The 13,750-nt window shown below is 36.0% G+C and overlaps 1 protein-coding gene across 2 annotated transcripts in view; it reads left to right on the top strand.

Annotated features, from left to right (window-relative positions):
* EFL1 (elongation factor like GTPase 1) overlaps nucleotides 1-13,750 on the top strand; it is a 151,078-nt gene that overhangs the window by 8,955 nt on the left and 128,373 nt on the right. For both annotated transcript variants that reach the window (XM_005307231.5, XM_065559341.1), the window contains exons 6-11: nucleotides 323-460; nucleotides 1,405-1,619; nucleotides 7,603-7,726; nucleotides 8,791-8,867; nucleotides 9,009-9,145; nucleotides 10,594-10,716. In XM_005307231.5, the coding sequence (XP_005307288.2) occupies nucleotides 323-460; nucleotides 1,405-1,619; nucleotides 7,603-7,726; nucleotides 8,791-8,867; nucleotides 9,009-9,145; nucleotides 10,594-10,716 (814 nt within the window). The remainder of the gene's footprint in view (nucleotides 1-322; nucleotides 461-1,404; nucleotides 1,620-7,602; nucleotides 7,727-8,790; nucleotides 8,868-9,008; nucleotides 9,146-10,593; nucleotides 10,717-13,750) is intronic.

Raw genomic sequence — 13,750 nt, 5'->3', positions numbered from 1 at the left:
GGAGTTGTCTTACCACCTCTGAGAGGCCAATGCTCTCTGTATGTGTGTATATATATCTCCTCAATATATGTTCCATTCTATATGCATCCGAAGAAGTGGGCTGTAGTCCACGAAAGCTTATGCTCTAATAAATTTGTTAGTCTCTAAGGTGCCACAAGTCCTCCTGTTCTTCTTTTTGCGGATACAGACTAACACGGCTGCTACTCTGAAACCTTCTAAACTTAGTGGCTTTCTCTTTAACATTGTAAGTATTAATTTTGTAATGTTAGGGTTTCCTTAACTGTTTCACTCCTTTTTTTTAACATTTTCTTTTCCCTGATAGACTCAAGCAGTTCTGCGACAGGCATGGCTAGAAAATATCCGTCCAGTCTTGGTGATTAATAAAATTGATCGTTTGATAGTGGAGCTCAAGTTAACTCCTCAGGAAGCCTATTCTCACCTTAAGAATATCTTAGAACAGGTATGAGGCTTTACAGTGCAACATTAAGACAACACATTTTGCAGTTTCCCCCCCCTTTTCTCAGTGCTCTAATTGAGGGATGCTGCCACTTTCTGCCCTTTTTATTTGGATAGAAGAAGTGGAAAATGTAGTGTGAGGTAACCAGTTTTCCCTACCTTCTGATAGTCATGCACTGTTGTGTCTATTTTAATTAAACCTTCTTAATTATTTAGTACCTATTCCTCTTTAACTTTCTGGGCATTTATAATGTACACAGCTCTGAAAAGAATACTGAGTTCTTCTCTACAAGCCAGCAGGAGGCATTCTCACAGTGTTAATGGCATATCTCAGAGATTTGATACATATAATACTATTTTTAAAACCTATGTTTACTATGTATTGTTTGAGTTCTTTGGAGGTAGAAATAATACTATAGTTATAATCTCAGAAATACTGACTGCCTGATTTGGGGTTGGAATTGTTAAACAGTAGTCTTTAAATATTTAATTATAAATTGATTTCTCATTAATAGTTTGAGATAGCTGTAAATATAGTTATTTCCCTATATGTCATATCCTACTTTCTGTTTTTATTTTACTTATTGGAAATAATAATTCACCATTTCTCATTGTGAAAAAGGATACTTAAAAAAAAAAAAAAAAGCCGAGACCTAAATCCCATTAAAATTAGATATGATTTGTGAAGTATTACAGACATGGGGTGAAATCGTGGCCCCACTGAAGTCAATGGGACTACTCCCATTGACTTCAGTGGGGCCAGGATTTCATCCACAATGTCTATATATTAACTTTTTTGCTAAGCTTAAGCAAGCTGCCTTTGGATGTTTAAGCAACAGTCCTATCATTAGATAATTGAAATCTTCTTTGTGAAAAGATTTCACAGGTTGGTTGCAGAGTTTTAGAGCACTAACTATAATTTTCTGTGGTTTTACATATGCTTCCTAGGTTAATGCAATCACTGGAGCTCTTTTCACTTCTAAAGTCCTAGAAGAAAGAGCTGAGAAAGAAACAGAAACTCAAGGGATTTCAGATTCTGTACATGGAGATCAAGTTTATGACTGGAGTGCTGGCTTGGAAGATACTGATGATTCACATCTTTATTTCTCGCCAGACCAGGGGAATGTGGTATTTGCCAGTGCAATTGATGGCTGGGGCTTTGGGTAAGTAAGTAAGTGTACGATTTCATTAAAGTATCATTTATCATATTTACTACGAAGGCAGCTGAAAAATCTTTTGAATTGGTTTAAATACTTTTTAGAGGTAACCATTTTGCATTTTCCCATATATCTAATTGCATGTGAAAGTTGAATAGTCTTTTTCTTCCAAAGTTTCGATTCATGTTCTTGAAAAAAATCACTGTTTTGGTTCTTGACCGTTACAGTTTCGAGGATTTTATGTTCTTCCAAAAATATTTTCTTATACTATGGTGTTTAGTTGCTGTCTTTCTTTTAGGTTTCTACATGCACACAAATTTCATATTTGTTTTCTTGTGACTTTCTATGAAGTTTTTTTTGTATTTCAGCAGATATTTGCACATCAGTTACACAGCGATGGCAGAGATATTACATTAAATCATAAGAAATCAAGCATAAAACAGCTACAGAAAACTTTATAGAATTCCATAGTTCATAGTGTGTTATTAAGGTCATATGTTTTTTGAATTTCTTTGCTTACATTCTTATTTTTTAGCTTTTTGTTTCAGAAAGGGTAGGTGGGTTATAATAAAGATTTGTAAACATTCTGATTATTTACCACAAGGTGGAGTGCTTGTCTTTGTCTTTAACATGTACTTAAAGGGATACAGCCCATTAATTTAGGTTCAAATTTTATATTTTTTATTGATGATTTGACAAAATTAAATTGTTTCTTATTAAAAAAAAAAGTTAAAATTGGTCTTTTGTTTGGATTTAACTATTTCCCTGTGGAGTTTATAACCCAAACATAACAGCTTTATGCCAGTGCATAAGAATCAGAAAGCAAAACTGATTGCTTTAGTTTCATTATCTACTCAGAATAGCACATAAGAAGTAAACTAATTGTATAAATAGTGCAAAGGAAATTAGATTTTAAAAATGCTTTCAGTTCTAAATAATCTAAGGTTGTGCTACCCACACAATTTGTCCATTATTTTTAATCTGACAGTATCCCTCTAACACTCACTATACAATGGAAGTAACTGTTTTAGTAGTAGTACTGCAATTCCAGCGTTTAATGCTAGGATTCTGGTGTTATGCCTCTTATCTCTACCTAGTCTGACTCCTTCAACCTGGAAAGATTCAGTTAAAACAGTTGCAATGCAATTTAGGTTCAAGATGAAATTAGTTATAATATTTGAAGGTGAAAGAACTAGATTCTCTGTCTTAGCAATTTTTTTAAACATAAGCAGCGATGAGAGGGTAGCCCTCGGAAGTTTGAGGTGTGTCTGTCACTTACCCTTTCTTTCCAACTTCAGCAGTAGTAGGAGTGTGGGAGAGATGATTTTGGGTGAGGATGCATACACAATTGTAACATGATCCTAGCAGTGACTGCATGATGATAAATGCAGTCAAATGTAATAGTTTTATACAAAAATATTTAACCAAACTTTAAATATAAATCAAATTATTTTTTCAGCAGAATTTATGGGGCTGCTTTCTCTAATTTCACCTTTGTCAATAACTGTTTGTTATCCCTCTTTGAGGCAATGACAAACCACTAATAAGCTTTTAAAAGGTTTAAAAGATGGTGTGAAAAACATATTTTTATTGCCACTGAAATTTAAAAGGAAATATATCCTTTCTCATAGCAAGAAAAATAGATTGATGCTATCCCAGACTAGTAATTAGCAAACCTATGTTGTTTGAGAGTCACTTGAAACACCACTGGTCTTAAACAATATTTATAGTGTAGAAATCTATTTGGATATATTATAGCAAATGTTTGTTCAGTCTGTTGGCTTCCATGTGTTAAATGTGTTTCTGATTTTTACAGTCTTTAATTTATCCTGACTGTAACTGTTATGCTAGAAATCTCCTGAAAAAGTTAATGGTGGCAGATTAACAATAAATCTGTCATGCCAGGGTCCAGTTGCTTGAACTTTTCAAGGTTTTTTTTATGGTCTCTGACAATAGCAATACTCTAGTCAGTAGACTGAGAAAATAATATAGTTATAATAATCTCATACTTAGTATTTCTGTATCTTTCTTCAGCAGTTCTCAAAATGCTTTGTGATTATTAACCGAGCCCCCTGACAACATATCTGTTTTTATGCCAAAGTAATTAAACAATTTGCAGCTTAAGTGGTTATAATATTAGCAAGAATTGAGGAGAAATAAATTTAAAGAGTAAAAAAAAACCAGGTTTCAGGTTTTGAGAAGAAAAATTATAAGTAAACATAATTATATAGTATAAATATGTTCCAAGTATTTGTAAATAATCTTCTCAACCACTGACTGGTAAATAGCTATGTAAAAATCTGTTCCTTAAAAAAGATGCTACAATGGAACTCTGTAACAAAATATAAAGCTGAAAGCTTAAGAACCACTTAAGAGCTTTCTCTTTAGCTCAGACTGCTTGGTGTTCCTAACTAGAACAATGTTTGCTAATACCTTGTAAATTATGTAGCCACTTTTCTGAAGCTGACTGTGATCATAAAGTCACTACAACTGCCTTATTAAATGGAAAGATGAACATATCTTGTTCGTGAATGTCATGCTTTTTGGTAAAAGTGATGTTATATATGGTCTGATTGGCCGACTTCTTTTTTTGTCACTTCTGTTCCCGATAGTCCCTTTGCAGATGGTTTGTATGCAAACATGTCAGAAAATATATTTATTTTTCTAACACACAGAACTAGATTAATAGAATATGGGAGGACCTCAGTCTTGAGAGTTCGACACAGGTGAAAACTCCCTGATATACTTTCAGGGAACACTTGTCATATATCATTCTTGATGTAGGTTTGATTCATACACAGAGAATTGTGTAGAACAAAGTTTATTTGACATGATGGGAAAGTGTTCATAACAATCATTTATGTGGGAATTTTTAAGGCTACATTGGATGGAAGTAGTTGAAAAGGGCACTGATTGAGATTGGAGCTGTAATGCATAATGAGCTCTCAAATATTTTTTCTTGGACACTGACTTTGTGGGGTTTTTGTTTTTTTTGTTTTGTTTCAAATCAGTTAACGTTTAATATGTAGCAGTAACAAAATAGTATTTTTGTATAGTAGAAAAGTTTGATGGGTTTGTAAGCTTTATTGGTCACATGACTGGTGATTAAGTGTGCTAAGGTAGGGAGTTGTGTTGGTCTATTTTTACTTAAATGTTTACTTTGTATCTGTTATGGGCTGGTTCTTGTGTGTTTAAAATATAAGCTGGGGTGCCCAGAGCTTCGAATGTGAAGCTTGTGAAAGACTGAAATCTAAATAAATAATCACAAGCTGATCTATTGTTGTTTAAGCTTCCCAAGGTAAAAGGATTTTAAGAATATGACCTGAGCTCATTTGTGCATTTGATACCTTGGTGTGCTAGAGAGGATAGAAAAGCTTTTTGATTATAATATGGCAGTACAATACAGACATAAGAAAAAGTTTGAAAATAGGTTCAAGTTTGTTTGCAAAAGACAATACAACTCAATGTTAAGATTCCCCCCAGGTTAATTTGATGGATTACTGAAATGTAGAAGCTTTTTCTTTCCGTTTTAAGACTTGAAATTCTTAGTGAATTGTATTATTTTGGGTTCTTCATGTACAGGACAGTATCTCCGCCAAATATCTCTGCCAAGGGAGCACTCCTGGAGCTCATAAGTCTCATGTTGGAATCTTATTTGACTTAAGTCAACTTTTTTCTTTCTTGATAGAATAGCTTCTGTTACTCTGTTTTCTGAAGTATACAACTTCCTACAGCTTAAACAGAACAGTGATGGTGTTGTCTGTAGTAGTTTCCTGATGCTGCTTATTCTGGATCTTTTTCCTGTGTCATCAGAAAAATGCTTTAATGTTTTTGCTAAAGTTGGATGAAAACTATTTGGTCGAAGGGACCATTTGTTTGTTTGTTTGTTTATTTATTTATTTATTTATTTATTTATTTTAAGTAGCTAGCATCGTCAGGTTTAGTGATGGCAGTGGTAGAAGTTCCTTTAAATGAAAAAAGGAGCATTTTCTTCTTAATTAATCTCAGGAGGATCTGTCCAGGCTGCCAGCATGACCATCTGGTGAAATGTGGATCAATGAAGCATTTGCCTTAATCAAGGCAGGTTCTGGCTGTTATAATGTTTTGTAGTACTATTCCTAAGGAGATTCCATGTTTTCATGGTAGAGTAAATGAAGTCATTATATAGTGTTAGCCAGATCCAGTCCTGTGAATGGCGCATCTGCTTTTCTCATCAAGTCCAGGTGTTGAAAGGATGCAGTAAATCTATATACAGCAGTCACTGACATACAACAAATCATGAGGGTTTTTTCCCTTCCAAAGCCTTAGGATAAACTGCTGAAAAAGTATATTTTTGAATTTTTTTCAGAGGCATAATTTATATGTCACTGACTTGGACAGGTTATTAATGTATTTCGTTAAGTGTGTGAAGTCCTAACTAGAAGACTTTACAGGTTCCGAAGATAGATTATCAGATACCAGTGTGGTATAAATATCATTGCCCTAATCTGATACACATGTATATATCTGTCTGTGTTTCCTCTCTTTACAAGGGATAATGTACAAATTACAATATGTAGAAATAAATGTTTTACAATAATTATTTCTCTCTCCCTTCTTACTGTTTAAAGATAAATCCTTTTGGATTGAAAAGATAGCTTTTTTGTGTACAGTGAATCAAATTAGAAGTCAATTAGCAAGACTTGTTTGAGTCAAACTAGATATATCCTTCTTGTTTGAATATACTGGATAATTAAGTCATATAGATACCAAGAAAAACTGCCAAAAGTGTCAGGTAAAATGTTTTATTTTATAAAACAACATACTTTGCTTTTGGCCTTTTTCCATGAATGCATTTTTTGTATGGCCAGACAGTACAATAGTAGTGTGTATTCTAAAAATTTGGAAACCTATTTTATAATAAGTTCCAAAAGCAATATAGAAGAATATATGATAATGAAATCTATACTTACAGAGACATTTTCATTTTATGGCTGACACAACTTAACAAGATTTACGTAGATCTTCCTGTGAGTATATTACTCAGGTGATCTATGATCTGTAGTAGCTATTGATTGATTTCTGGGTGGGAGTTAGGCCATTTAGGGCTAACATCTTAAGATCTACCTGTCTGAAAGAGTGCCTCTATTCCCTTTTGATATTACTGTACTGCAGTCATGATGAGCAGAGGAGCTCAAGTTGGAGACCTCATGATATAAAAGAAAGGGAATTGCTGGTAGAGTGTTCTCAGTGAGGGGTTTTTAGAACTCACTCTCTTCCCTTGGTCCGAAATAGCCTGCATTTGTTGTCTTTCAGTGTCCACTGTAAAGCCCATTAATTCTCCCTTGCTGTTGGAACCATGTGAAGGAACCATTAGGCAGGTGTTAGGGTTTTTATTTCATTCTTTATTTTTCCCTTGATATTGATGTGTATGGGAGTTAGGAGGAATTTTTCGAGTGGTTACAGCAGGTAATAGATTTGTTATAATTGTATCTATAAATATTGGCAAAGTCACTGGGGAGCTGTGGATAGGCGTTCTTTCTTTTTTGTGTATATATATATAATCAGTAGCATATCATAATCCTAGCGTGGCTTTAGGTTTTATCTTTGCAATCTGGCCACAGACCCTAATTAAAAAACATAACATGGTCCTTCTCACAGAATGAATTTGAAATTCCTGACTTAATATAAATAATGTTTTATGTTGTATCCTGTTGTGTTGCAATGACATTATATAAACATCAGTTACTTTAGTTAGGATAAGGTTCAGACGTCAAGTTGGCCTTTATGTAAAAAAAAATGTTCAAACAAATACAGATGTATATTAAATATTGTTACTTTTAAAATTAAGTGCCCTGAACTAAAGAGAAAACAGTAGAAACTGTGGGGGTAAAATAAGGATGCAAGACTACTTAGATATGAATATCACATAAGTTGACACATGCTTACATTGATAAGTGTAATGTTGTGCATACAAATTTGTATCAAGATAGATTTTTCTTTCTTTTAGCATTGAGCATTTTGCAAAACTGTATAGCCAAAAGATTGGGATCAAACATGCAGTACTTTTGAAGACCTTGTGGGGAGATTATTATCTAAATACAAAGGCAAAGAAGATAATGAAGGGTGACCAGGTAATATTGTTAGGTTACATGTTACTTTGAAGCTCCTTGTTGACCTTTTTATCTTTGTTGAAAAGAAATTATAAGGTTTTCTGTCAAATATCCATGGGTAATACATTATTTGACCTGAAGCCTGATATTCTCTAATTCCATTCCTCACAGTATGGTATGAAAATTCTGACCTCAAAATTTTTTTTTAATTCATATTGCATAAATAGAATTAATAGCCTCTCAGATTTGCCTCAGGAGATTGGTGGTGAATCTGGCTATTGGAGGGATTCCTCTTGCCAAAGGAACCCTCAGGTAACTTAGAGCCAGCATACCACCTCCTACATGCCTCATTTCCATGCCCAACATACGGGGCATACCAGCAGCCAGGCATCAGGGAGCAGAGATGCTAGCCATGCCTCTGTAGTGAAAGATGAGAGCTGGTGGGAGAGGAAGGGTCTGTAGGAGCCACTAAGGCAGTTAGTTCTGTGCTATCTGTGGATTCTTCCAGTTCTAGAGCAGTTTTGCTCCAGGAGAGCATCATAAATGTGCCCTCCCAGACTAGAGATTATTGCCTCATTAGTAACTTCATTGCTTCATGGAGTGAATATGGTATTTTTAGCCTATGAAGACCATGGCTGGGAATCTTCCGTTCTCTTGTATGAAGTATTTCCACTTTGGAGAGCAGAGCAGTTTCTCTCCCTCTTCATTTAGTATAGTTTTTCTTCTGTCTGTGGAAGTGAGAATTAATACTTATAAAATAGCTGATATCCAGACTCAGGACAGCCATGATCAGTATTGATAAGTCTCTCTTATTAAAAATTAAACCTTTGTCCTTTGACTTTTTTGATGGCATGTGGTCCAGTAACTTACTCCATCCAAATTTGATTAGGGCTGTTGATTTACCTCACTTTATATACAGACAGATTAACAACAGATTTAATCTAATATGACTAGTTTTAAACACTACTTATGGAGATTGGTCGTTTAATCATGCAGGACTATTCATTGTGAAACTGATCAATGCTAAGCTATCGGCTATGTAATGTTTATTCAATCTCCTAAATATTGTGTGTGTGCTCTTCTAGTCAAAAGGAAAGAAACCTCTGTTTGTGCAATTGGTGTTAGACAACATCTGGAGTCTATATGAAGCTGTTCTGAAAAGGTAGGAGAAGTTCCAATATTCTCTTTGAATCCTTTTCACATGCTTTTTGCGGAGATGAAGATGCTTGAAATATGCTGATTATCACAATCAAATACTGTAGATGCTTGTTGCATATCATTCTGCTGCTGTTTTTTTCCATAGAGACAAAGAGAAAATAGATAAAATTGTCACCTCTTTGGGATTGAAAATTGGTGCACGTGAATCACGTCATGCGGATCCTAAAGTTCATCTCAATGCCATTTGCAGTCAGTGGTTACCCATATCCCAGGCAGTCCTCTGTATCCTTAAGAAAAAAACTATTTGGTGGTTTACCAGCAGTTTTTAGACTTCAAAGGGTTACCTATGTATTTTTGTATAATTTGTGTAAACTGTTTTTTTTTAAAATGTATCCCCTATATTTCTAGTTTTATACCTCTTTGTCTTTTTAACTAATATATGAGATTATAAAAATGTAGCTCTCCCAAAGGCATTTCCCTCCCATCCCCTTCTTCCAAGATAGCTGTTCTTTATAGCTTTTCTCTTGAGTACCTGCACAAAGAGAGAGGGAAACTGCACTGAAGTTAACTCTTTGTTTAATGGGCCCAGATAGTTTTCCTGCACTTATCACAACATGGAATATGTGTAGTACCAGAATCACTGCAGAGTGGGAAATAGAGAGTTTGTAATGGTACCCATTGTATATTGAACAGTTGACTATAATTATTTGAAAAGAAGCTAATAAGTTAATCAAGCTGGTGTTTATGTAAAAAAAAAAAAAAAGTAATTTTTTCCCAAAAAGAGAGAATGTTTAGCCATATTTTGCAAATTAAACACTTATGCTTTCTGATGCTGGGAGGATTTACTGATGTCAAAAGCTGCTCCAGTCTACCAAGAACTTGTTTTGGTGGTGATTATGTTGGTCATGGAGGATGTCTTGGCACTACAATAAATTCCCGTTAGTTTCAGTTGATAATTTAGTCTACTTTATCAATTCAATATCCTCTTAATTCTTTCTTTTCCTGCTACTTTTTTCTAAAAGGCTGCATTTTTGTCAAGTCACTTTGTAGACCGTGTCCATTAATTATCAATATAAAATTTGTCTAAATTCTTACTGTTTCTGTTGTGGACTAGTTAGTGAGGCATGTGAACATGGCCTCTCTGCATGGAGTCATCTTTCCCTGCATGTCTTCCATTTCTGCTTCAACTTCTCACCAGGGTTACACTCAGTATCAATTCTATTTTCAGTTCTATTTTGTTACCATTGGAAGTGGTTTTGTTCCTTTCTAATCTAATGTTTGCTGATCTAGTCCTAATGAATTTAAAAAAATCTTACCTGTTATGTTTTCAGTCTGTTTCCCTTATTGATAAAATGATTGAGATTTAAATTTAAAGCAGTTTATACCATCCACATAAGTATACTGATGGACATATTTTCTCTGTTCTAATATTCAGTTACATTTAAGTAATTAATCTCTGATTTCCACCATCTTAGTGTTCTTGCATGTATGCGTGCATTTAAAAGAGAGAATTTTGAGGTCAGATGGGCTTACAATATGCTTCTATTTTGTAGTTTATTTGATCATAAATATATATTTTAGAAAGTCTTTTTTGAAGAGTTACTACATTGGCAGTTGGTACACACAAATGGTAACATTTGAAAAATACAATATCTGATGCATATACCTAATTTCTAGTTAATAAAGAACTGTATATGAGGTTTCTATACATCCTTAACAAAGTGCTTTAGCTATGGTGTGTAGTAAACTCCCCAGTCCTCTTGATATTACTGCTGAGAGGGTAGAGAAGTTGATGTGTGTTGGAGCTAGAACTTTTGATTCGCTACCTCCAGAAACTCAAGAACTGAAAAAGAGTAAGTAAATGTTCTCTCAACAGCTTGAAAATGTCAGGTTTTTTTGTTTTTTTTAATGCACTCACCATATCTGTCTTTAGGTCATGAGTATCTGTATAACCTCTGCTTTGCTGCTGTCATTTAGTGTCCATGCTGTCATTCACCAGATCTTTGATTATGCTGTGCTAGAGTATTAGGCATCTTATTTTATTGTACAGTATGTTTCTGAGACCTTGTGCGTTGCATTGCTTTTAGACCTCTCAAGTTGCAAATAGAACACAGTAACTCCTCACTTAACGTCCTCCCGCTTAACGTTGTTTAGAAGTTACGTCGCTGCTCCATTAGGGAACATACTCATTTAAAGTTGTGCAATGCTCCCTTATAACGTCGTTTGGCTGACTTTACAAGGGAGCATTGCACGAGTTCGTCTTCTCCGCCTCCTCCCCGTCCCTTCCTCCCTCCCTCCCTCCCAGCACTTCCCCCCTCGCCAAACAGCTGTTTGGCAGCGCTTAGGACTTTCTGGGAGGGAGGGAGCGAGCGAGCGGGGAAGCTGCTCCCCGCCCCCCCGTCTCCCCTGGCAGGCAGGGCCACCTGGAATGCAGGGACTTTAGGGGCTGCAGGGCCCTGGGCTAAGGGGGCCCCGGGGCTCTGGCCTGCAGCTCTAAAGCCCCTTTCAGAATGCGTCCCTGGGAGTACGGGCCGGAGGACTCAGGAGGAGCAGAGGCAGCTGCGCAGCCAGCGGCTGGAGAGAAGTGGCGCTTTCCCCTTCAAAGCCGGCCAGAGAGAAGCGTTCCGGGTGGCCCTGCCGGGGGCAGGGGGCAGCTCCCAGAATCACGGCCATGGGGGCGGTGCTGCACTGCGGAGAGCCAACTGCACACCCCCTGCACCAAACAGGAGCTGCCCCAGGTAAGTGCTCTGCACCTCCTGCCTGCCCCAGCCCTGAGCCTCCTCCTGCACCCCCACCCTGAGCGCCCTCCCAGACTCTGCATCCGCAGCCCTGAGCCCCAGGGGTAAGTCAGGGGCACCTCCCCACCACAGTACTGTACAGTATATAATGCCTTTTGTCTGCCCCCAAAAAATTTCCTTGGAACCTAACCCCTCACATTTACATTAAATCTTATGGGAAAATTGGATTCATTTAACATCGTTTCACTTAAAGTTGCATTTTTCAGGAACATAACTACAACATTAAGTGAGGAGTTGCAGTATATTAATGGCTTGAAATTATGTGTACAGGGTTTTGAGAGAAGGGTAGGAGGTAAGAATTGTCTCCTGTTGTCTAGAACTAAATGCAAATGTAATGAATAGGGAATTGAATGCTATGCCAAGTTAAATATATAGTCACTAGGTGTTTAAACTTGGATCTCTGATGGTTATAGGTATATTGATCAGCTATGCCCATCTGATGGTATCATAGTGTAAAATTCATATTCTGTTCAATTGGCTGTGTCTTTAAATAATTATTAAGTCTGTGTTAGAATAAATTAGTCTAGTAATGCATGGAAAGGTAGTCTAGCAGGCTCATCTTCACTTATTTCCATGGGAAACTGCTGTTCATAACAAAGAAAGCTGTTCCGTTGAGTCTGTACAGGCAGTAAATTCATAGTAGAAAGCTTGAAGATAGCATTAAGAATTTAAGCCATGATTACATATGGATTTATTATTGAGAAAATGCTTCATTATTTATTTTAAAAATAGTGTGGAAATTAATTTCGGCATTTGAATGGAGAAACCTTTTTTGTACTGAGTGTTGTAGATGTCCATTAAGAATAGTTATGACTTATCTGTATAGGAAAAAAATTGATCAGTTAATAATTTAACTGTCATTTCTAGGTGTGTGTGTATGTGTGTCTTTTAAACTTTTTGGTTTTGTGACAATCTGCTGTGGTATAATATCTAAAAAATACAGCAACACTCTCACTGTTTTCATTTTCAGCCAAACAAAATAATTATAAAATATTCTACTTGAGTGCAATCTGATCACAGAAGATCAGAAAATTAGGCCAAAAAACCAAAACGAACAGGAAAAAATGAGGGCTTTATGCATAATTCGCTTTCCTACATCTTAAACATTGTATATAACATTGGCGAAATACTTACATAACTTCATTTCTTAAAATGTAATCTAGATTTCATAATTTTACTCTTTTGGCAGAATGACCAGAAAGATTACTAAAGGAAAGATTAACTGGGCAACAACTTTCCCTTCCTTGTGAGAGAGCAGTTGGAAATCCTGATCCCATTGAAGTCAATGGGAGTTTTGCCATAAACTTCAATGGGGCAAGGATTTCACCTCAGGTTCTGGCAGCACTACCAGCCTCAACCAAATATTTCTTCTTTGAAGAACCATATCACCAATAACCACAGATCTTACTAATGGATGGAACAGATGTTGGGTTTCTGAAGCTCTGTAAGCAAAGTATGTCAAGACTGATATACAGCACTGAGTTCAAAGCTATTAAAAATAACAGGAACTAGAATGACCCAAGTTTAATAATTACAATCAGATTCAGGCAGTAATAGAAGAGCTATTAAGAGCTATACATGATTTTAAGCTTACAGACTAATCATGAGTTCACATATGAACAAGCACATAGTGGTCCTAATCCTGCAAGTGCCTCTGCATGTACAGATCCTCATGTCTGTGCATAGCCACAATGAAGTCAGTGGGGCTCTGCGTTTGTACGAGATCACATACATGGAAGCTTTTGCAGACTTGGGGCTGGATAGTGAGGCAATCCTAAAATTATTTTGTACAGATAACAAATTGACAGCATGCTGTTTTTCTTTGAGAATTGGAAGCCGTGCTGATTCTGTTAAATATGAGAGAGCTCTTTCCATGTGATTATTTTTCTTCTCTTCTTCTATCCCCTACCCTCACAAATGGTGGGCATCTGTGAATGTTAGTGCTTTACCCAAAAATAGACATTGCTAATGATCCACCAGTTTTCAAATTAGCAATCAAAAATAGTTTAATGGGAAGAAAATATGTTTTTCTAGGTTACTGTTTGCTAATCGGTGGTCAAAAGAATTTATCCTGGATTTCCACATATAT

Source organism: Chrysemys picta, chromosome 10, assembly GCF_011386835.1.
Source record: "Chrysemys picta bellii isolate R12L10 chromosome 10, ASM1138683v2, whole genome shotgun sequence".
Classification (NCBI taxonomy): domain Eukaryota; kingdom Metazoa; phylum Chordata; order Testudines; family Emydidae; genus Chrysemys; species Chrysemys picta.
This window is presented reverse-complemented; position numbering and strand designations above follow the sequence as displayed.